Here is a 24,101-nt window from a genome sequence, read left to right as displayed (position 1 = left end):
TGCTTTGTTTTAAATGTAAAGCACTTTGGGTTGACGTGTAATGAAAGGTGCTATACAAATAAAATTGACATTGACAATTAATACATTTTCAAAAATGTAACAGTGACGCTGTTGAGTTTGTTGAGGATTATTGTCATTGTTGCTTATCTGGTGCCACATGATGACAAAGACATAAATAATTATTTTATAAAAAGTAACAAAATCTGAAGTGAATGTTTACACACTTTATAGAGAAAATAAATGTTTGTGTGAGTTGAGGCTCTGCCCCTGCTGATGACCAATCTGAGGTGTGGCTGTGTATATTTAAAGGCAGAACCAGCTGACTGCTGTATCTCTAGATCTGTACTCCAGCACACGGTGAGTTCACTAGAACCTTTCTAAGCATACACCGTGTGTGTTTGCGTACATGTATTTCCTTTGTTAACTGTATTACATTATTTTGTGATCATGTCTATATCATTAAGTCATACCCATGGGTAGCTGTATCTTTATACAGTCATGTGTGACTTGGCTTTATGGTATTTCTGACCTGCTCTGCCTGTTTGCAACATTTTACAAAGCACACTGTCATTTCCACAGTTAAGTGGACTGCATTTGCTTTGTTTCTAGACAATATAGTATTTTAGGTTTTATAACCGCTAATGTCTGCATTTTCATAAAAAGTCATTTATTTTCCTCTGTAAAGAGGAGATTTGTGTGCATTTAAGTGGTTTCTCTCAGTTTCAGGGTTTGGATCTGGATTTTTGAGATGAACTGGAATAACACAGGTAAATAACTCACTTGGTGTTACCATCTTTTAAACTTCTACTGACACCCCATCCCCACCCTTCTGTTTAACTTTCTTTATTGAATTTTAAGGATCAGAAATTGGCATCAAGTGCATAGAAACTGAATGAGTATATGATGAGCGCCACCCCTTGTCTTTGACTAGGAAACCGGCTTCTCTCAGCCATTTTTCCTCGGCCAATGGCAGGAGGATACAATCCTCAATATCCACCAGGCGCTGTCTACCCTCCTCAGCCTTGGGGTGCACCTGGGTACGTTGCTGTAGCCCCACCTTATGGAGGGTATGGACCTGGCTATGAGTCTTGGCAGGGATATGAGCACAGGCATCATCATCATCATCATCATGGTCATCATCATGGACATCATCATGGTCATCATCACCATCATGGCTGCTAACCCAATCATGGTCACAAGAAAGGAAGCACATGTCACGGGGTAAGATCCAGTTGATTTATTGATCAAAGTGCAAATTATGTCTCTCTTGTAACAACCATACTGTATCACAGTCCACTTCCAATAAGTAGCCAGGTAATATACTGTAGAATGCTGTTAATATCTGTGCGGTCAATAGGGCAGCATATGGCTGGAATAGGTAAAAGTGATCATATTTTCTTTGTCTGTTGTGTAATTTATATATATATATATATATATATATATATATATATATATATATATATATATATATATATTAAAGAAAACTGTTTTAGGAATTGTATTTTTTTTCAACAAGTTATTTTTATATATATATATATATGTATGTATGTATGTATGTATGTATATATATATATATATATATATATATATATATATATATATATATACACACAGTACAGGCCAAAAGTTTGGACACACCTTCTCATTCAATGCGTTTCCTTTTTATTTTCATGACTTTTTACATGGTAGATTTTCACTGAAGGCATCAAAACTATGAATGAACACATATGGAATTATGTACTTAACAAAAAAGTGTGAAATAACTGAAAACATGTCTTATATTTTAGATTCTTCAAAGTAGCCACCCTTTGCTTTTTTATTAATAAGGGAAAAACTTCCACTAATTAACCCTTACAAGACACACCTGTGAAGTGAAAACCATTTCAGGTGACTACCTCATGAAGCTCATTGAGAGAACACCAAGGGTTTACAGAGTTATCAAAAAAAGCAAAGGGTGGCTACTTTGAATAATCTAAAATATAAGACATGTTTTCAGTTATTTCACACTTTTTTGTTAAGTACATAATTCCATATGTGTTCATTCATAGTTTCAATGCCTTTAGTGAGAATCTACAATGTAAATAGTCATGAAAATAAAGAAATACATTGAATGGGAAGGTGTGTCCAAACTTTTGGCCTATACTGTATATACACTATATGGAACATTTCCTGATGTTACCTTCATGGTTAAGGTTTGCTAAAGTTTAGGCATCACTTGATTAAACATCATGAAAGACCACCATAATGTGGCAAAAATCAATATTTGTTATAATAATAACAACAATGGATCAAATGACTATATGCAATGTGAAAGGTGTCACTGTACACCTCTCTTCAGCTCTACAAACCAACTTCTGGTTCTAGTTTAAGGTTTGGTGGCCCAAACCAAAACACCAATAGGAGAGCAGTAAACAGAGTTATTCTAAAATAGAAAATGAAAAGGCAGTGAATAAAATGGTTTCTTAAAGGTCCTATATAATGCTCATTTTTCTTAGGCAGTGTCCTCATTTAGGATCCTATGGCACATTTCTCTGTGGATTGAGCATTTTGATACTTTCACAGTTTATTTTATAGCAACTCGACCTGCTTTGTGTTAAAAAAAAGACATGGAAATATCACTTTTTACAACAAGAGCCCTTTAAAGAATTCTTTTTTTTATAAATGCCTAGATCCAGAAAAATATTTATCATTCAGACACACTAATGAAACTGGATTATTCACTCATCACTTAATTCATTTCTTACCGTGTTTTTGATATCATTCAATTATGAAGTCCTAATTTAAATAATGACCTGTCTGACACGTCATCATGACTAAAAAGACAATATTTGTCCCTGCTGTAGTACTCCAGCAGCTCCTGCAGCAGCGACTCGGACTAGATGAAGATGAAGGAAACAAGACAAGTTGCCACCGGGAATCCTTCACCCTGCTACCTTACAGTAGATTATAATAAACAGTTTGTTTGATTTCAAATGTTGGGATTATATAACACACCACAAGGTTTTTAGAAAGCTGTTAAAGTCAGGTTCAGCTGTTACATATTATGAAGTGTTTAACCAATGTATTTGAAAATAGAAGTAATGTAAACTTTATTTATGTAGTAATGTATTAGCTTTGGCAGTAGTCAGTGTGTGACAAGGGGTATGTTTTTGATGTGTTAGACAATGATTGTAATTGTTCCCTTGTGGTAAAAAACATAAAACAGGTTTCTGTTATTCATAAAATCATGTCATCCTGCAATGCCCTGCCTCTTTATTCCCTATTCCATTTGACCTCATAGTTTCCATTACTCTGTGTGTGTGTGTGTTTTCTATCAGTGTGTATTAATATTATTTTTATTTACCCAGGGAGTGTTGAATTAAGACCTTTGATCTGCAGTGTTTTTGACTAACAGTAACACACCCTGTCGCTCTCCACTACATTCACATCAACCCAATTTGAATCACCGGTGTATTTACTGGGAATCTTTCCTTCATGCTATTTTTAGTCTTGTAACGACACCATTTAATCTCTGACACAGATTTCTTTTTAAGATTATTGTTTGGGCATTTTGGCCTTTAATTGATTGGACAGTTTATTTATTTATTCATTTATTTAAGGACAATGCACATTTAATGAACATGTACAGCAGTACACATAAAAGTGCCAGATTGTAGCCCAAAGGCTAATTTCCATCTGTAGTCCCATTTGGCAGATTTAAATTACAATAACAGGACATAAGATAAACACTATTAACATTTGCTATATTAAACAGGACAAAACAGGACGACAGAAAAGAGAAACAGGACAAATTATTAGTAAATGTTAAAACAGAGACACAACATACATATGCTCCACTAAGCTAATACGGTACAGCATACAAGTAGGGGTGACATATACTTGGTTAGTTCGAAGACAAAATATATACAGTAATAACATTTGTTCTATGAAGCAAGGAAAAACAAAATGAGAGAAAAGCAAACAAGACAATTTATTAGTAAGTGTTAAGACGAAGACGCAATTCATTAGCCTACTCTACTGGGCTATTACAGTACAGCATGCAGTCAGAGGTGATTGCACGTTTGGTTAGCTCTGAGCCACACCTTTACCTGGCTCTTAAAGGTGGCCAGAGTGGGACATTCCCTTATACTTGGGGGTAGTGTTTTCCATAATGCACTACCTTTAATAGATAGTGCATTTTGGCTAAAAGATGTTTTTCTGAAAGGAATCTCACTGTCCCTGTTTACAACAGCTCTAGTAATCCGAGTCTGTCTGTATTTAATAAATTCTTGCAATGGGGGTGGTGCCAAACCATGTAGTACTTTATAAACTAAGCATATTGCGGAAAATTTACAAAAATTATCAAAAGTCAGTAAGTTGTATTTCTCTAAGATTTTGCATTGATGATAAGAAAAACAAATTTTTATCTAGAGTTTTGAGTGCCTTTTTGTACAAAAGCTCAACTGGTTTTAGGATAGTAGAACCCGACATAGACCTGCTGTTGATGCAGTAGTTTAGATGTGAAAATATCATTGAGTGCAAGAACATCAGAGCAGCTGCATCTGACAGAGATCCTCTAATTTGCTTAAAATTACAAAGACTGAATTTAATTCTGTTGGAAATCATTTTAACATGATTTTTGAAAGAAATTTTGGAATCTAGAAATCACGCCCAAGTATTTAAACTCATTAACAACTTCCAACTCATCTGTACCCGAGAAGGCGTAATGGTAGAAGGTTGCTTCGACAAATATAAACAAACAAAAGTTTTTTTGCATTTAAAATAAGACATGATCTATTGAGCCATGTTTGTATATGTGTAAGAGCTGTTGAGAGAACACGTGCTGCCTCCTCAGGATTTTTTTCCTTCAGTAAAAATTACAGCATCATCGGCGTAAAGCTGGACATCAACATTTAAACAATATTCAGGTAAATCATTTATATATAATGAAAATAAAATGGGCCCCAGTATGGACCCTTGAGGGACCCCCACTGGACAACCCATGTAGACAGAACTAGCCCGTCCACCACAGTGCATTGCTCTCTGTGAGACAGGTACGAAAGAAACCATTTAATAGCTTGAACCGAAAAGTCAAAACGGGACAATTTAGATAGCAGCACACTGTGATTGACGGTGTCGAAAGCTCTTTATAAATCTAAAAACACTGCACCAACACATCCATTTTTGTCTAACTTACATTTGATCTTTTCTATAAATAAAGCCAATGCAGTCTCGGTTGAATGGCGTGGCCGAAACACAAACTGCATGGGATGTAAAGATGTTTGGCTGTTTCTAAGAAATTGAATGAGTTGTTTAACAACCAATTTTTCAATTACTTTGGAGATTATAGGTAAAATACTAATTGGTCTATAGTGATTTATGTCAGATTTATCACCAGCTTTAAATACTGGGGTTACTGAGGCCAATTTCCACTCCTCAGGGACAATTGAGTTTTTTATAGATAAATTAACCAGGTGCATGATTGGAGGCGCTAAAGCCTACTTATTTGATTTTATAAAGCTAGTATCGAGCCCATAAATATCCTTGGCTTTAGAATTGTTCAAAGCTGTAATGATATCAATAACTTCTAGTTCTGTTATTTCTTGGATGTGAAATTTTGACTGAGTATTGTCAGATAGAGTAGCAACCTGCTGATCAGAACCTTCAAAAAATGTGAAATGTTTCACCAAATCTTCTATTGATTTAATAAAAAAGAAATTAAGCTCTTGTGCCAGAACAACAGGGTCTCTCACCAGCTGATTGTTCATTTTTAATTCCAAGCCTTTATTTTCTGGCTTGGGTTGTTTCCCTGTCAATTTATTTATGTTATGCCATATTTTTTTACTGTTACCTCTAGCGTTTTCTATCATTTGAATAAAAAAGTTTGCTTTGGCCTTCTGTAATTCAGTCGCTACTTTATTTCTGGCTCCTATAAAATTAAGTCTGTCTATATTAAGGCCAGACTTAATCGATTTTTTGAGTAACTGATCCCTGTGCTTCATTAGCTTTAAACAGGCAGAGTTAAGCCAGGGGAGAGAATTGGACTTCTTTCTCCCATGGCGCCCCCTTCTGGAGAAAGAGAGGATAACCTCTTTAACTTTTGAGAGAAATAAGTCACTGCTAGCATCAGCATCCCTGCAATCCATGAGGCCAGTCCAGTCAATATCTTTCAAAGCTCTACCCACATATTCTAGTTGATTCTTGGGAATTGTCGAGAGGGAGATGTTTACACCAATGCATTCTAATGTGATGTTACTGGGCCATTTATTTTCTGATTGCATTTCCAGTTATTCTTAACATACATAAGAACCCCCCCCACCCCTCCTCTGACACCTATCTTTCCTAAACGTTGTGTACTCAGTTGTAGACAGGAAAGGGTGGAGAGAGAGGGATGACATGAAGCAAAGGTCGGAAATCGAACCCTGGGCCGCTGCGGTAAGGACTGAGCCTTGGTACATGGTCTACCAAGTGAGCTATCAGATGCCTATTTATTTTTTATTTTTTTATTTTATGCATATTAAACACAGGCACATACAAATGAAAATGTAAGAAAAACACCCATCAAAAACACCAAAAACAGAACAAGAAGAGACACCAGACGCCCCCTTTGACACGTAGATTAATATATCATCATTAGCAGCTCTCCTTTCACCTTTTTGTCTAATGTAAACTGGAAGGCGAGCCAATGTGCCTCATGTGGACACAGACCTTCCAACATGCTGCAACTCAGTGGAGTTATGTACAGTGGGTAATATAGTATTAACTGATGTCATGTTTAAACTTGGACATATTGCATTCTGACTTATAAGAGTTATCCACATAATAATGGTTGAGCTGTGACATGTGCAGGTAGTCAGCTTATCAAAACAAGATCTCAAGATCAAAATGTATTCAAAGTATTATGACATATGAAAATGATCAAAACATCTCTCATGGCTCGTCAAAAGCACAACAAAGGTAGATTTTTGTTTTAATGTTTCCGCCCTTCATTGATAGGACAGCCTAGATATGAAACCCTGTACCTCTGCGCCGAAGAAAAAAACTTCTATGTATGGGCACGCACTCTACCAGCTGATCTACCCGGGCACCATTGTTTAGTTTTTTAGGTGTGGATATCCATATCTTTTATATATTGACTTTCACTGTATGTTCAAGATTATACAAACACACACACACACACACACACACACACACACACACACACACACACACACAGGTGTCACAAAGCAAAAAAGCTTGTGATGGGAGTTCAGGCACTGCCCACAGTGATGGAAAGTTGATAAAGTTGACTGCACATATAAAGGAGCAGCAGGTGACGGCTGTGTCTGTGGATCTGCTCTCAGCACACAGAAAGTTCACCTCTAAAACTCTGCTGAGGACTTGCAGCTCTCTACGGTTCTTAAAACCAGATGCATGATTGTAAATGTGTGGTAAAAGACGACCTGCGTTGATTTGTTTCAAGTATTGATCTTTTTTGCTTTCAGGATCTAACCTACGGTTTCAAAATGTACGGACAGAACCAAGGTAAATCACCCAACCACTTTCAATTATAATGAATGTGCTTTACATATTTGATAATCACCTTTGCTATGTATTAACTAACTGATTTCTCTTTTCTTGTTATGTTTAGGAAACCAGTACCCTCCTGGTTATCCCAACAATCCTCAGCAGATGCCAGGGGGATTCCCTCAATATCCTCCAGGCACTGTCCCAGGACAAAACTACCCTCCTCAGCCCTACGGTCCACACGGAGGCCAACAGGGACATGGACCTAGACCTGGTTATGGTTATGGTCAGGGCCAAGGACAGGGACAGGGACAGGGACAGGGACAGGGACACGGACCTGGACCTGGTTATGGTCAGGGCCAAGGACAGGGATATGGACCTGGACCTGGTTATGGTCCAGGCCAAGGACAGGGATATGGACCTGGACCTGGTTATGGTCCAGGCCAAGGACAGGGATATGGACCTGGACCTGGCTATGGAAACGGCCAAGGACATGGACCGGGCCATGGACCGGGCCATGGACCGGGCCACGGACCGGGCCATGGACACGGCCACAAGCACAGGCACAGGCACAGGAATGGTCACAGGCATGAGCGATGTCACAAGAAAGGAAATCACTCTCGGGGGGTAAGATTCATTTTGTCAAATATGATTCTTACATGTTAGTTTGTTTGCTCCAGAAATTAGATTGTATTTAGAATTCAAACTGTGAAAAATAGAATAAAAAAGTTATAATGTCAACTAATCCCAGCACATCAGAGATGCTGTACATTGGTCCAATATTAGCAAATTATTCCAAATCTTTTGCACTGAATGGCAGACTATCATTTTTATGTTCTCAAATGTAAGTATGTAGACAAAACAGCTATAATGTAAGTTTCATATTGGTTTTGTAGATGATTGAAGTGATTCACTGATGTCTGTGGTATGTTTATCCCTTCTGTAGTCCTCCAGCAGCTCCTGCAGCAGTGACTCGGACTAGATAAAGATTCCTGGAATAGGAAGAGGAAGAAGACAAGATGGCACCTGGAAACCTTCATCCTGCTACTATATTATAATCAATCAAAAAGCATTTATACTAAAAGGTATTCAGAGTCTCTGACTCTCTCCTGACTTTCCATCCAGGATTGGTTTGAAAATGATTTTAGATTAGCCATGTTATGACCTGTTGACATGATATGAAGCACTTACATTTTTCTTGATATTTCATAACTTTGTTGTACGAGACACATTTCAGACATTATTGTATCCATGATTGTTTTTGTGAGAAACAAAGTGCTTTCTGTGTATGATACAGCTAGTAAAGTAACGATGCAATGTCTTGGTTTTTTTATTTTTAGTCTCCATTTTTCTTCTTTGGTACTCTGGTAATGTTAAGGTGTGCTCTTTATCTGCCTAGGGAAGGTCAACATCACACCCTGAAACTGCCAGTCTAATCTCATTTTGATAGCCTGTGCAATCAAACCCTTGTACATGTTGATATCCACCCTTGCCATAATTTCTTGGACTATTTTTAGTGTTCTGGGAATACCCTGGATCCTGTGGAAACACACATCAGAAACTTTAACGTCCTTACTGTGTGTTTCTGTTTGTTTGGTCCCATAGATGCTCCATGGTAAACAAAACAGATCCGTCTCACTCGTCAGTGATTCACGGAAAAAAATGGTTTCTCTCCAAAAGCCAGTGCAGTCACCCTAATCTCATTTTGATAGCTTGTGCAAATCAAACACTTGTACATGTTGATATCCACCCCTGCCACCATTTCTTGATCTTGAATTTAAAAATGTTATAAACTTGCACAGTATTTGCAGTAAGTGGTGAAAGACCTACATTCAGATCCTTTTACTTGAGTAAAAGTAGCAATGGGTCGATTAAAATACTCAAAGCTCTGCATTCATAATTTTACTTAAGTTAAAGTATAGTATAGTATAGCATATTATAGTGGGCTATAATATTAACTGCAATATGTACTTACAATATCAAAACAAATGGAGGCAAAGCTCATTGAACTAGGCTACTTCGTAAAAAATAAATATTTAAAAAAATAAAGAGTCGCAACCGGAGAAATGGGTTTTCTTCGTATCTTGCAATATGAATGGTTGACCCCAGTGGCGGCGCCAGAGATTTTCTATTGCTGGTGCTTTGGGGATGCTGGACACTTCAGTGAGGGTGCTCTGAAATTTTGAGTTTCCCTTGACACAAATAGCCTAACATTACACACACTCACGCAGATGCCCACCCACCTCCGCCGCGGTTTACTAAGCGAGCGAACGAGAGAGATTTATTTAAAGTTGCCGATACAACATCATAGAACTCTGATTAGCCCACCAAACATATTTCAAATACCAGCCAACAAGTCAGGTTCAAACAATCATTACTGCAGCTCTCATACATTGGCTCAGAAGATTAATGCAACAGGCCAAATACACCACCCATAGCCAAGCGTACACATAAAAACACACGCGCATGTATACTATCCTCACACAGTTTTCACACTTGCACGTATGGTCAAAATACTGTAGTCAAATCTGTAGTGACTTAATATATCTAAATAAGCCACGGAGGGCGAACACGTTTTCTGTGCTAAAAATAAACCGATGTCCAGTGTGCTGTATAACTTTAGATTCGGTGATCCATTTATTCATATTTCTGTAAAACACATGTTCACTGTAACGCTCTTCTACGAGACAGAGATAAGAATAAAGTTCTTGCATGGACTCCTATCAGCTGACTCACCCACTGCGGTCCCCTGGTCTGATGTCATTTACAGCATGGTGACGTTAAGCATCCTCAGCAGCAATCACAGCCGTGGTCAGATCACCTTCCTCCGGCCGCTTTTCCTCGTCCCGGTTGGTGACAGGTTCACCATATCTCTGTCTCATTTACAGGTTGTGATAAAGTCTCCACACCTTGACGTTTATGGAGTAAAAAACTATCCATTGCTAGCGTTAGACTCACTTCTCTAAATATTGAGCTCTTCTTCTTCTTTGTGAAAACGTTACTGCGGAAGTAGGCTAAGATCAAAAGTTCAATGTGTGCTGCACCCAAGGGGGTAAGCTTCGCTTCAGAACTCGAGCCATCTATGGCGCCATTTTGTTGCTAACTGGCCATCACCTCCTGTTAGCATTCCGCCATTTTTTTTTTACGTCACTTGACTGCGAATAACTTTACATCTGAAGCGTTTAAAGACTCTATTTGTCCGTTTTTTAGTTCCAAAGAAACACGACAATGTATAAAAGGCTCCATTACCTTGTACCTCACGTTATGGCTCCGTAGCAGACGTTTTTTGTAAAAATAGGCTAACGATTGTGTCATAACCAAGTGACTTACTATCGCATAGTAGAGGAATTACCGTATAGTACAGGGGAAGCTTGCAGGCAGTTTCGACTTACATGAGATGTTTAGGTTTAATTACTAATGTTAACTAGCATGTTAGTGATCAATAATTAGCCTGTGCCCATGTTATCTCCTTACATACACCTACAGTCTCCGTATCTGTAAGATTGGGAATGATTGCGATTTCTCTTGGCACAGCTACCAGAAGACTTACAACTTTCAGACACGTTGCTCACGTCACATTCTCTCAGTTGGAGGCTGCGCAGTAAAGCTGGCCATCACCGGAAAAGTGCTTCTAATAGCCTTCACTGGTCTCCGTCCAGAGCAACGGGGTCTATTGGTCCATTATATACTGTCTATGGCTGCACCCTTTGGCCGAATACGATCACCTGTGTTTTTTAGCCTAAAAATAATCAGTTTGTTTTATTAATGTATTTATTCATTTTCCAAATATAAATTATACTATTTACACATTACCGATTTTTTATTTATTTATAAATCAACCACAGCTATTTCTCGGGGGTGTTAAGGGGGTGCTATGGCAATCCTAGGGGTAGCTACAGCACCCCCTAGCCCCTCCCTTGCCTTGGGTCTGGGGAGCTTTTATGTGCAACAGTGTGACTGCAGCAAACATGTTTTCTCCTTTCAGCGGACACAGGGAAAGTTGGAGATCCTCTCGCAGAGGACTTTTTCCGTGAGGAATACATTCTCAATAATGCTATTGGTAAGCTTTAAGTACAGTTACACCTGTATTTTCAACTATATCCATTATGTATTGATACCTATTAAGTTAGCCTATAGTCCCAGGACCAGTTTTTTTTTTTTTTTTTACACACTTTATTTCATTTTTCAAGGAACATGCAGGAAACCATATATCGCCCTTATTGAAGGAATAACAATGGGTGGGGGGTGAGTACATTAATTTACATACATTTTTTATGTTTTCATATTATAAGGTTGGGTATTTGTATCTTAAAAGGCAGTGAAAATGTTCATGCCGGTGTTGAGGATCAAATATTCCTTCTTTTTTGTTGAGGGGTGTGATATTCACATGTTGCTGTAGGTGTCAGTAGAGAACTATCTGCAACTGTTACCTGAGGCCAGTGTCAAGGTTGGCCTCTGATTGGCTGAAATATGAAGTGACAGGGCATTGTTGCTGCCACTGGTTGCTCCCTCTAGCTGTCAGATACAGTATGTTTGGAATTTGAATTGGTACCCTTGCCCCACATTAAACATGATTAGACTGAGCTGCACAAAAGCTCCTTTATGGCCTTGATCATATGGAGCTAAATCAGGGCCAAATGTTTTGTTCATTTGAAAAAAATATATATAGTTGAAAAAATAAAGCTTGAAATTGAAAATTTAAGTTTTGGTCAAAACTTGGAAAAAATAAAACGATGTATTCAAACTTAAAATAAGTGTACCAATTTTTCTTTCAGTTTGAATAAAATATAGATTAAATTCTGGAATTATTTTGAATAAATTATAAATTTTCATTTTTCACTTTAATATTTGTTTTCAGTTCCACATTTCATGTTTTCAGATTCAAAACTTATTTTTTTTACGCCTTCAAATCTTTTTTTTTTCGGTTTCAAATCTTTTTTTTTTCGTTTTCAGATCTGTTTTTCACTTTCAGATAATTTTTTTCGGTTTCAGACTTTTGGCCCTGATTTTGCAATTTTAGTGTCCAGCTCAAGTTTTTTGACTTTAACGTGTAGTGGTCTTTGTTAACCTCTGTTTGTCAGAATGACCATAACTCGACAGTGGCTGCCTGCAGCCGTACAGCCTTATAAATGTAAAACATTATAGATAACTAACATTGCTAGTGTTACCTTTTCATGGTTAGTTTAAACAACATAACTTGTCCTGGTCCGCTTTGTTAATCAATCAGTCAAAGCTTTTATTACGGACACACACGGTCCAGAAAACAGACAGTAAGACATACAAATACAAAAAGACAAGTTAGTGTATTCTGATACTTAAGTTAGGCTGTGGTAGAAGCCTTCAAAGTTTGCCCACTTGGCATATTTTGTAAGGCATAACTGTCATGCTGTTACATGTAACGTTATAGTGTAAAACGTAATTTATCAGACCAGAGCATTAATGTAAAGTCATATTTGTCTACTCTATAAAAGGAGACCTTCTTCACTGCAGCCAGTGTCAAGTTATGGTCATTCTGACAAACCGAGGTTAACAAAGACCAATACACGTTAAAGTAAAAAAAACTTGAGCTGGACACTGAAATTAGTGTAAAAACACCAGCTAGTGTGAAGCTAACGTTAGTTAATGCTAACTTTAGTGCTAGCGATGCTTGATTGCCAGCTTTGTCCAGCTGTCCACCTATTTTCCTTTTATATGTTAATCACAAAAAAAATGCCACTGAGGGGATAACGTCGCAAAGTATCTATTCAAAAATCTTTCACATGTCCTACCTGTGGGCTGGTGCCAGTGAATACTGTGGTGCTATAAGTCATACATGGAAGTGGGAGAAGTCATTGTTCCTGCTGAACTGCACAATCTGGCACAGTTTATTGCTCTTATAATGTAATTGGTACCATTTGTTGTCCAAAACATTTTTTTTTAAATGGAACTTTGTCACTGGCATCAGTTTAAGTAAAAATCACATGTATATAGTGGATAGAAAGCATTCAGTCATAGTTCTCACAGTAACACCATTTCCTGAAGTCAACATGACAGAGGAGTCTTCTACCTTCTTTGATAGGCTGTCACTCATAATGCCACGCCCCTCTGAGTTGAAGTCACGCCCCCCACGCCAAATCAGGGCCAAAAGTCTCAAACCGAAAAAAAAAAAAAAAAATATCTGAAAGTGAAAAACAGATCTGAAACCGAAAAAAAAAGATTTGAAGCCGTAAAAAAAAGATTTGAAGCCGTAAAAAAAAGATTTGAAGCCGTAAAAAAAAATAACTTTTGAATCTGAAAACATGAAATGTGGAACTGAAAACAAATATAAAAGTGAAAAATGAAAATTTATAATTTATTCAAAATAATTCCAGAATTGAATCTATATTTTATTCAAACTGAAAGAAAAATTGGTACACTTATTTTTAGTTCAAATACATGGTTTTATTTTTTCCAAGTTTTGACCAAAACTTAAATTTTCAATTTCAAGCTTTATTTTTTCAACTATATATATTTTTTTCGAATGAACAAAACATTTGGCCCCGATTTAGCTCCATATGATCACAAATACTTTAGGGGTCCAAGCCCAAGGGGTGGCACGGTTCACACAGCAGGGCTGTGGAACCCTATTGTTTTTCTAGAGATTATTACATGATGTACATGGTGGGGGGTGCCATTTTCAGGACTTGTCCAGATCCCTGCAACGACCTCAGGTGCAACAATTGACCCACTTCCACCACTAAGTGGCACTATAGCAGAAAAAAAACCGTGTTTGGCCCTATAACTCCCAAACCGTACATTGCACATTAAAAATATCCACACGTTCCCTGAATTCAGCTGAATCTCCTGATATAGGCCACGCCAATTTCCGCCTAGACTTTTATGTGTGAAAAATTGCGATTTATTGAAAACCTACTTTGCCGAACTACTCCTAGACCGTGCGACCGATCTGCATGAAACTTGGTACGTAGCATCTCCAGACCGACCTGACAAAAAGTTATCAAAAGAATTTTTATAGGATAAAAATTGCGCATATTACACACAAACAAATGTGTGTAGCTAAGTATGAAAACACCAACTTTGCCATATCTTGACCAAAAATAAATGCTATCTACTATCTATCTTGTTTGCCATGATCCATGGGAACAGTTTACTTGGCTCGCCTTCCAGTTTACATTTAGACAAAAAAGTGAAAGGAGAGCTGCTAATGATGATATATTAATCTGCGTGTCAAAGGGGGTATCTGGTGTCTCTTCTTGTTAGGGCCCAAGCGCAGACAGCGGCGAAGGCCCTATTGAAACTGAAGGAATTATTATTATTCTTTATCTGGCAAATTAATTGCCTTTTTGAGGGGCTTAACATACTCAAAAACTCACCAAAATTGGCGGTCGCATCAAGTCTCCTGAAAATGTACGTATTTTAAGGGTTTCGGGCGCACAAAAATGGCTCATTAGCACCCCCTACAAAAATAAAAAAATTGAGCCCCTGCAGTACGTTTAAACGTAGACTAACGAAACTTGGTACACGTATGTAGCATGTCAAGTCGTACAAAAAAGGTCATTAGAGCCATACCCTAAACCCAACAGGAAGTCCGCCATTTTGAATTGTCATTGGAGCCATACCCTAAACCCAACAGGAAGTCCGCCATTTTTAATTGAAAGTTTGAAATTTCCACGTGTCGTACTTTAACGAACTCCTCCTACAGATTTCATCTGATTGACTTTAAATTTGGTCTATGCCATCTTAAGACATTAAAGATGACAAGTTATCAAAAGAAAAACTTTTCATCATAGGGCATGGCTGTGGCGGGGCGGCAATTTTGTGCGTTTCGCCATTGAAACGGGAAGTGGGTGTAACTTGAGTGTACATTGTCCAATTGGCTCGAAACTTTTCAGGATTCATAAGAGTCCAACCCTGATGACATATACACGTCGATATTGGCTCAAAGTCATACCGGCCCCTAGTGGCAACTGGAAGTAGACCTAAAAGTCAAGGTGCTATACTTTGACAAACTCCTCCTAGAGATTTCATTCGATGGACTTCAAATTTGGTCTGTACCATCTCAACACCTTAACGATGAAAAGTTATTAAAAGAATAACTTTTCGTCAAACGTTATGGGCGTGGCATGTGGGCATTTTGACTGTTTAGCGATTAACAAGAAAGTGGCTGTAACTTCAGTGTACATTGTCATATCTGCTTGAAATTTCCCACAATTAACAAGAGTCCAGGCCTGAGGACATATACAAGCCAATACTGACTTTTGGTCATAGTGTCCCCCGCTGGCAACAGGAAATCAGCCTTATATGACAAACATCATCCGATTTACATGAAACCTGCTTGAACAGGTCAGGCATGGTCGGCCAGCCCCCTTTTATGGCTTTTGAAACATTTAAGGTATAGTCTTGTGTGAGGTATCATTGAACAATGCAGAGATCTCTTTTGATTGGTGATGGTTTGACCCGCCCCTATGCGTTAGCCACAGCCCTTTTCATAACTAATGACCTGTTGGATGTAGAGTCTTGTGTGGGGTATCATTGAACTCAGCAGAGTCTGTTTGTCATTGGTCATGGTTTGGTCTGCCCCTATGTTTAAGCCACGCCCCCTTTCAATAACTAATTAACTGTATGACAGAGTTTTGTGTGAGGTATCATTGAACTCAGCAGGGAGTTCTTACTTTTTCATTTGTATGTGCCTCTTTAATATGCATGAAATAAAAAATAAAAAATAAATAGGGGGCGTCTATTAGCTCACTTGGTAGACCGTGCGCCCATGTACCAAGGCTCAGTCCTTACCGCAGCGGCCCAGGGTTCGATTCCGACCTTTGCATGTCATCCCTCTCTCTCCACCCTTTCCTGTCTACAACTGTCCTATCAATTAAAGGCCAAAATGCCCAAACAGTGTCAGTGTCAGAGATTAAATGGTGTCGTTACAAGACTAAAAATAGCATGAATGAAAGATTCCCAGTAAATACACCGGTGATTCAAATTGGGTTGATGTGGATGTAGTGGAGAGCGACAGGGTGTGTTACTATTAGTCAAAAACACTGCAGAACAAAGGTCTTAATTCAACACTCCCTGGGTATTATAAATAAATAAATAAATAATAATATTAATACACACTGATAGAAAACACGCAGAGAGTAATGGAAACTATGACGTCAAATGGAATAGGGAAAAAAGAGGCAGGGCATTGCAGGGATGACATGCTTTTATTACGTTTAATTACGAACATTATCTAACACATCCAAAACATACGCCCTGCTACACACTGACTACTGCCAAAGCTAATACATTACTACAATACATTACTTCTATTTTCAAATACATTGGCTAAACACTTCATAATATGTAACAGCTGAACCTGACTTTAACAGCTTTCTAAAAACCTTGTGGTGCGTTATATAATCCCAACATTTTTGTTTATTATAATCTACTGTAAGGTAGCAGGGTGAAGGATTCCCGGTGGCAACTTGTCTTGTTTCCTTCATCTTCATCTAGTCCGAGTCGCTGCTGCAGGAGCTGCTGGAGTACTACAGCAGGGACAAACATTGTCCTTTTAGTCATGATGACGTGTCAGACAGATCATTATATAAGTTAGGACTTCATAATTGAATGATATCATCAAAAACACAGAAAGAAGTGATGAGTGAATAATCAATTCAGTCTCATTAGTGTGTCTAAATGATGAATATTTTTCTGGATCTAGGAATTTATAAAAAAAATATATTCTTTAAAGTGCCCTTATTGTAAAAATTGATACTTTCATGTATTTTTTAACACAAAGCAGGTCGAGTTGCTATGAAAAAGTAATTATCAAAATGCTCAATCCACAGAGAAATGTGCCACTAGGATCCTAAATGAGGACACTGCCTAAGAAAAATGAGCATTATATAGGACCTTTAAGAAACCATTTTATTCACTGCCTTTTCATTTTCTATTTTAGAAGAACTTTGTTTACTGCTCTCCTATTAGAGCCCTGCACGGGCCAAAAACTCCAGCCCTAACCCGGCCCTGGCCGGTGGTGTTCAAGCCCTACCCGACCCCAGCCCGACAACGCCTGCAATTTTTTCAGCCCGAACCCGGCCCGACCCTAGACCAACATCAGTCACTTTAAGCTCTCTCTGCGCGCTGTCTCTGCTACACACGCAAACACACACACGTCACACCTTCTCCATAAACAACATGAAATCGAGGAGAGGGCCAACTTTTCCTGCTACAGATTCCCCACCGTGGTCAGAAAACACAGGGGAGACACTTTGTTTCTGTCACTATGACTCTAGAGTCACTACTCGCTCCGATCACCGGCACTCTCTCACTTTTCACTCTACCACGCACTCCCCACACACACACACACATGCGGCTCGACGCACACACCAGCGCACAAGTATAAACATCAGGCCACTTACATAGGCTACGGCGAGAGCTCTGCGTGGAGCCTCTGCACAACTGTAAAACGGCCTTAAGATGGGCACAATGAGGAGAGAAGCTAAAATAAGCCAGAGTCCGACCCGAGCCCGATCTGTAAAAAAAAAAAAAAACGGCCCGAGCCCAGCCCGAATGGGCTTAGCCTGTCGGGCCCCGTCGGGCCACGACGGGCTTGCAGGGCTCTATCTCCTATTGGTGTTTTGGTTTGGGCCACCAAACCTTAAAGGGGTGATAGAATGCAAAACCGATTTTACCTTGTCATAGTTGAATAATGACAGTTTTGTCGGTAACTGGGACATACATAGAACCTCTAAATCCCAACACATCTTTCCTCTGCAAATCTCACAATTTGAAACTGCCTCTGAAAACAGGAAAATCTCAACGAGGCTCCTCCTCATTTGGCTCTAGTCTCTCTCTCTTTGTCACACCCCAACATTTACATAGGCTACACAACTGCACAAAGCAATTCAAAATCGGAACTGTCCCTGTCAAACCAGGACGTCTGGTCACCGTAGTGTAATTAGAATGTGTTGAGTTATTTAAACAAACAATTGGGGAAATAAATGCCTCTTGTCCGCAAGTCTCATTGATAGAGTCCGTGGCTAGATGGAGCTCTATCAGTGAGAGCTAGCTAGCCTCCTCTTAGAAATCGGACACCATTGTTAGCTTTATAAAACCTTGGGATAGATGTTATATAAGTGGTGTGACGAAATTCAAACTATAGCTACTAGTTATGCCGGCAGCTGGCAGCCAGCCAGCTCTGCGGAGCTCCATGGAGCCCCGAGTATTCCAGTAGTCCAGTACCCAGGGAAATGGTAACTTTCAATGGGTATGGAGGTTGCCGCTTTCTCGTCAGACTGTGTGGAGCTCCTAGCTAAAGTCCAACACGTCTTACCAAATTTGCAATTAGCCATACATTTTCATAAAACGGCCCATATTTGAGCTTTATATAGTTGATTTCTTGCTTAAAAAAAGTCTCAGAAGTGAATTTAATAACGAAATAGCCGGACAAACAATGTATAACTTTGCAGTGTCTGAAATATGAGACCTGCTGTCGAGTCTCCAATGTGTTTCTATGTGGTTCGCTCAAACCAATCAGCACGCAGCTCATCTAAATATTCATTAGCATACCATATTTGGAAGAAACGCTCTTGTTCCAAATAGAGCCATATTCACAGGGTAGTTAAGGGCCTAATAAAATAGCATTCGGGTAATTTTCAGCCCAACCAATGTTACATACCCTATTAGGAGACCTTAAGGAACAGTGTAAAATACCCTATATAATCATTCTATCACCCCTTTAAACTACAACCAGAAGTTGGTTTGTAGAGCTGAAGAGAGGTGTAAAGTGACACCTTTCACATTGCATATAGTCATTTGATCCATTGTTATTATTATAACAAATATTGATTGTTACCACATTATGGTGGTCTTTCATGATTTTTAACCAAGTGATGCCTAAACTTTAGCAAACCTTAACCATGAAGGTAACATCAGGAAATGTTCCAATGAGAGAGAAAAAGATATAGATAGATAGATAGATAGATAGATAGATAGATAGATAGATAGATAGATAGATAATAACTTGTTGAAAAAAAAATACAATTCCCTTTGTATTTACATTTAAAATGTTTTTTTGTTGTTGTTTTTTTTATATAAATTACATAACAGACAAACAAAATATGATCACTTTTACCTATTCCGGCCATACATGGTACTATTGACCGCACAGATATTTACAGCATTCTACAGTATATTACCTGGCTACTTATTGGAAGTGGACTGTGATACAGTATGGTTGTTACAAGAGAGACTCCATAATTTGCACTTTGATCAGTAAATTAACTGGATCTTACCCCGTGACACGCGTTTCCTTTCTTGTGGCAACGACCGTGCATGTGACCATGCTTGTGTTTGTGGCGACGACCATGCCTGACCTGTTCAAGCAGGTTTCCGAGCAGTCCACCTCCAATTCCATGTCCATGATGATGACCATGATGATGTCCATGGTGTCCATGATGATGACCATGATGATGCCCATGATGTCCATGCATGTGCCCATGTCCCTGCCCAGGACCATGGCCAGGTCCATACCCTCCATAAGGTGGGGCTACAGGACGGTACCCAGGTTGAGGGGCTGGACCACGTGGCAGATAGGGTGGACCATACGGCTGAGTGGGTGCTCCCCAAGGCTGAGGAGGGCAGGGCTGGTTTGGGACAGTGCCTGGTGGATATTGAGGATTGTATCCTCCTGGCATTTGCTGAGGATAACCTGGGGGAAACTGGTTTCCTAGTCAAAGACAAGGTGTGGCGCTCATCATATACTCATTCAGTTTTTGTACACTTTCAATTTCTGATCCTTAAAATTCAATAAAAGGAAGTTAAACATAAGGGTGGGGATGGGGTGTCAGTAAAAGTGTAACAGGAATATTTGAAAAATAATATATTTGTATATATATCTTTACTTTATAATTTATATGCACATACTAGCTTGAAGGCCTGGTTCAAACATTAGGAAATCCCCTGATTTACCAGAAGAAGACATGTGACACAGGTGGAGGAGTTCAAACCAACTTGTTTATCAGCATTTACTGGCTAAAACAGTTTTAACTTGTCTTGCAATCCTGTTGTCAACCACACCTGTGACCAAATAGAGACAACTAAACAAATAAACACAGTACACAAGCTCATGATATTTGATGACATAATTATACAATGAGAACATTCACGTACAGAATAAAACCTTTCAAAACATCATATACTCATGCAGTTTCCATACACTTGATGTCAATTAATGTCCTTAAAATTCAATAAAGAACGTTAAACATAAGGGTGGGGATGGGGTGTCAGTAAAAATGTAAAAGACGGTAACACCAAGTGAATTATTTACCTGCATTATTCCAGTTCATCTCAAAAATCCAGATCCAAACCCTGAAACTGAGAGAAACCACTTAAATGCGCACAAATCCCCTCTTAAAGGTGCAATATGTAATATTGTATATAACACTGGCAGCTAGCGGTTAAAATAGTTACTGCACTACCAATTCAAAATACTGGAGAGTCGTTTCCCCCGCCTCCTCCTGCTCAGTTTACGGAGGTTGCCAGGCTGAGACAGCAGCATTCACAACAATGTTGCTAGACGCTTTTCTCACATAGCCAGACGTTACTCCACAGCACAGCGGAGTAGCTAACGTTAGAGGTTAGTCTCACATAGCCAGACATTACTCCACAGCACAGAGGAGTAGCTAACGTTAGATGCTAGTCTCACATAGCCAGACATTACTCCACAGCACAGCGGAGTAGCTAACGTTAGATGCTAGTCTCACATAGCCAGACATTACTCCACAGCACAGCGGAGTAGCTAACGGTAAATGCTAGTCTCACATAGCCAGACATTACTCCACAGCACAGCGGAGTAGTTAACGTTAGAGGTTAGTCTCACATAGCCAGACATTACTCCACAGCACAGAGGAGTAGCTAACGTTAGATGCTAGTCTCACATAGCCAGACATTACTCCACAGCACAGCGGAGTAGCTAACGTTAGATGCTAGTCTCACATAGTCAGACATTACTCCACAGCACAGCGGAGTAGCTAACGGTAGATGCTAGTCTCACATAGCCAGACATTACTCCACATCACAGTGGAGTAGCTAACGTTAGAGGTTAGTCTCACATAGCCAGACATTACTCCACAGCACAGCGGAGTAGCTAACGGTAGATGCTAGTCTCACATAGCCAGACATTACTCCACAGCACAGAGGAGTAGCTAACGTTAGATGCTAGTCTCACATAGCCAGACATTACTCCACAGCACAGCGGAGTAGCTAATGTTAGATGCTAGTCTCACATAGCCAGACATTACTCCACAGCACAGAGGAGTAGCTAACGTTAGATGCTAGTCTCACATAGCCAGACATTACTCCACAGCACAGAGGAGTAGCTAACGGTAGATGCTGGCTATATTGACAGTCATAAAAGCCTGTGCTCACGCGGAGCTCTGTAACCAACTGACAGACACACATTTTCGGCTTAAAATTACAGTATGAACCGCTAAAAACACAACAACCTCACTGTCCTCTCCACACGCCAGTCAGGCACACTTCCTCGGCTTAGAATTACAATACAAAACGCTAAAAATACCACTACCTTGCCGACGGAACACACTTCATTGGCTTAGAATTACGGCAACAATCGCTAAACACACTGCAAACTCACAGTCCTCTCTTTCTGATTTACAGCCCCCCTCTCGTGGTTTAAAATAACTCACCGTTGTCGGCTCCAGCTGCTGAAGAGGCTACACGCTGTAAACAGCCGTGGGCTGCTTGCCTGGTCCTCCCGGTATGGCGTTAGCCAGGACCAGTCAGGATCACTTTACTGGCCGTCTCAATTGTTTTTGCGAGTAACCAACTCGGTTACTCTAGCTATATGTGAGTGCACAAATGTTGAAATGACAAAAAATGCCCGTCCCTAGTAGCCGTGATAAATGAGCCTGAAGCTAATGCTTACCTGTTCAGGAGAAAATAAGCCAACTCTGCGTCCTTTTGGGCTCTAAGCTGTCTCCATCTTTCAAACACATCTCCAATATTTACCAGGGGGTTGTTACGTCTCTGGTCACGCAACTGTTAGAAACATGCTGTTTTCTTTTTTTATGTCAGGTAGAATCTATCTCCATTGATCCTGTTGGTTTGTTTGCTGCTTTCATGGCTGTACTACCGTTACAGCTGTAGCGCGCTGGGTTTACGTTTTTACAGGTATATCTGGCAACCCGGCCTGCCTGTCAAACTGGGCTGTTGATAACAACACACAGATCAAAACATAAACATAAATTCCGTCACGGAATGTAAATTTCAAAAAGAAAAAATACTGACATTAGAATTGTTGTCAGAAAAAGATAGTATTTCAGTTTAACATGTTTCCTAAATATCTGATGAGGCACTGGTGTCATTTTTGGATTTATTACAGTACAAATGTTATATATTGGACCTTTAACAGAGGAAAATAAATGACTTTATATGAAAATGCAGATTTTAGCGGTTGTAAAACCTAAAATACTATATTGTCTAAAAACAAAGAAAATGCAGTCCACTTAACTGTGGAAATGACAGAGCAGGTCAGAAATACCATAAAGCCAAGTCACACATGACTGTATAAAGACAAAGCTACCCATGGGTATGACTTACTGATATAGACATGATCACAAAATAATGCAATACAGTTAACAAAGGAAATACATGTACGCAAACACACACGGTGTATGCTTAGAAAGGTTCTAGTGAACTCACCGTGTGCTGGAGTACAGATCTACAGATACAGCAGTCAGCTGGTTCTGCCTGTATATACACGTAAAGCCACACCTCAACAGAAACTAAGCCACACACACACACACACACACACACACACACACACACACACACACACAATAATAAAATAATATAAATAAATAAATATATTGCAGTGTCTGTACTCTTATCAGAAACTATTTCTTTTCTCAGGGTACACTATGTGAGGGGCAGTGTGTATAATCTGTACCATAAGTACATGTACTGTACATGGCTATGTTTACAAGAGGAATACAGCATGTTTGCTATAGCAATCACATGTTATTTGTAATACTATTAGTGGTGTTGTGAACATTGAGATATCTACAGGTGGGATCTGGTCGAATGCACACAAAACATTTCCCATAACCTGTGTGTTTCTTTGGAATTCCTGTTTGTTTGGAACATTTTCCTCAGAACTCAGCAGTGTGATGTTATCAGGAGACAAAGCTCCTCTGAAGAGTGATGACAGACGAGCTTGCACACACAAGTCATGTATGCAATCTTTCATAAAAATACCCATCAGGGAATGTTAACACCGGTTGATCTCTCATCACTACCAGAGGCCTGTACTACGAAGCAGGATTTGGCGTTAACGAGCTAACTTCAGGCTCAACCCAGGATTTTCTGTACTACGAAGGTGGATCAGTTGTTATCGGGTTCAATCGCCGTGGTAACTCATGCTGAACACCTAACCTGGTCGGGAGCAGGTTATAACATGCTCCCGACCAGGTTAGACAGTCTACACTGTCGTTTGACTCCATGACTGTGCTGTACACTGTCGTGTGACTCCATGACTGTCCTGCTCTGTGACTCCAATACACTGTCCTGTACACTGTCCTTTGACTCCATGACTGTCCTGTACACTGCTCTGTGATTCCCTGTACACTGTCCTG

General features: G+C 39.3%; 1 protein-coding gene and 2 long non-coding RNA genes across 3 annotated transcripts; 2 read left to right on the top strand and 1 right to left on the bottom strand.

Annotated features, from left to right (window-relative positions):
- The first annotated feature begins 341 nt into the window (after positions 1–341).
- Positions 342–7,746, top strand: LOC114564640 (uncharacterized). The gene is made up of 3 exons (XR_003693789.1): positions 342–357; positions 7,464–7,503; positions 7,610–7,746. It is a non-coding gene; the product is annotated as an uncharacterized LOC114564640 (long non-coding RNA).
- LOC114564641 (uncharacterized) lies at positions 716–3,059 on the top strand. The gene is made up of 3 exons (XR_003693790.1): positions 716–767; positions 932–1,221; positions 2,844–3,059. It is a non-coding gene; the product is annotated as an uncharacterized LOC114564641 (long non-coding RNA).
- A 9,149-nt stretch (positions 7,747–16,895) lies between the features above and the next one.
- Positions 16,896–22,178, bottom strand: LOC114564152 (proline, histidine and glycine-rich protein 1-like). Its single transcript, XM_028591357.1, has 4 exons — positions 22,155–22,178; positions 20,777–20,817; positions 19,743–20,176; positions 16,896–16,991 (listed from the first exon to the last, which is right to left on the bottom strand). The coding sequence occupies exons 2-4, from the start codon at positions 20,793–20,795 to the stop codon at positions 16,956–16,958; spliced, it is 489 nt and encodes a 162-aa protein (XP_028447158.1). The 5' UTR covers positions 20,796–20,817; positions 22,155–22,178; the 3' UTR covers positions 16,896–16,955.
- Positions 22,179–24,101: the final 1,923 nt, after the last annotated feature.

This window comes from Perca flavescens, chromosome 11, assembly GCF_004354835.1.
Source record: "Perca flavescens isolate YP-PL-M2 chromosome 11, PFLA_1.0, whole genome shotgun sequence".
In the NCBI taxonomy this organism is placed as follows: Eukaryota; Metazoa; Chordata; class Actinopteri; order Perciformes; family Percidae; genus Perca; species Perca flavescens.
Note: the sequence above shows the minus strand (reverse complement) of the source record. Positions and strands in the feature narration are given on the sequence as shown.

Coding starts and splice junctions, on each gene's coding strand:
- LOC114564152 (XM_028591357.1), bottom strand. Junction 16,992..19,742: donor AAGGAAACGCGTGTCACGGG/GTAAGATCCAGT, acceptor TCCCTGCTGTAG/TACTCCAGCAGCTCCTGCAG.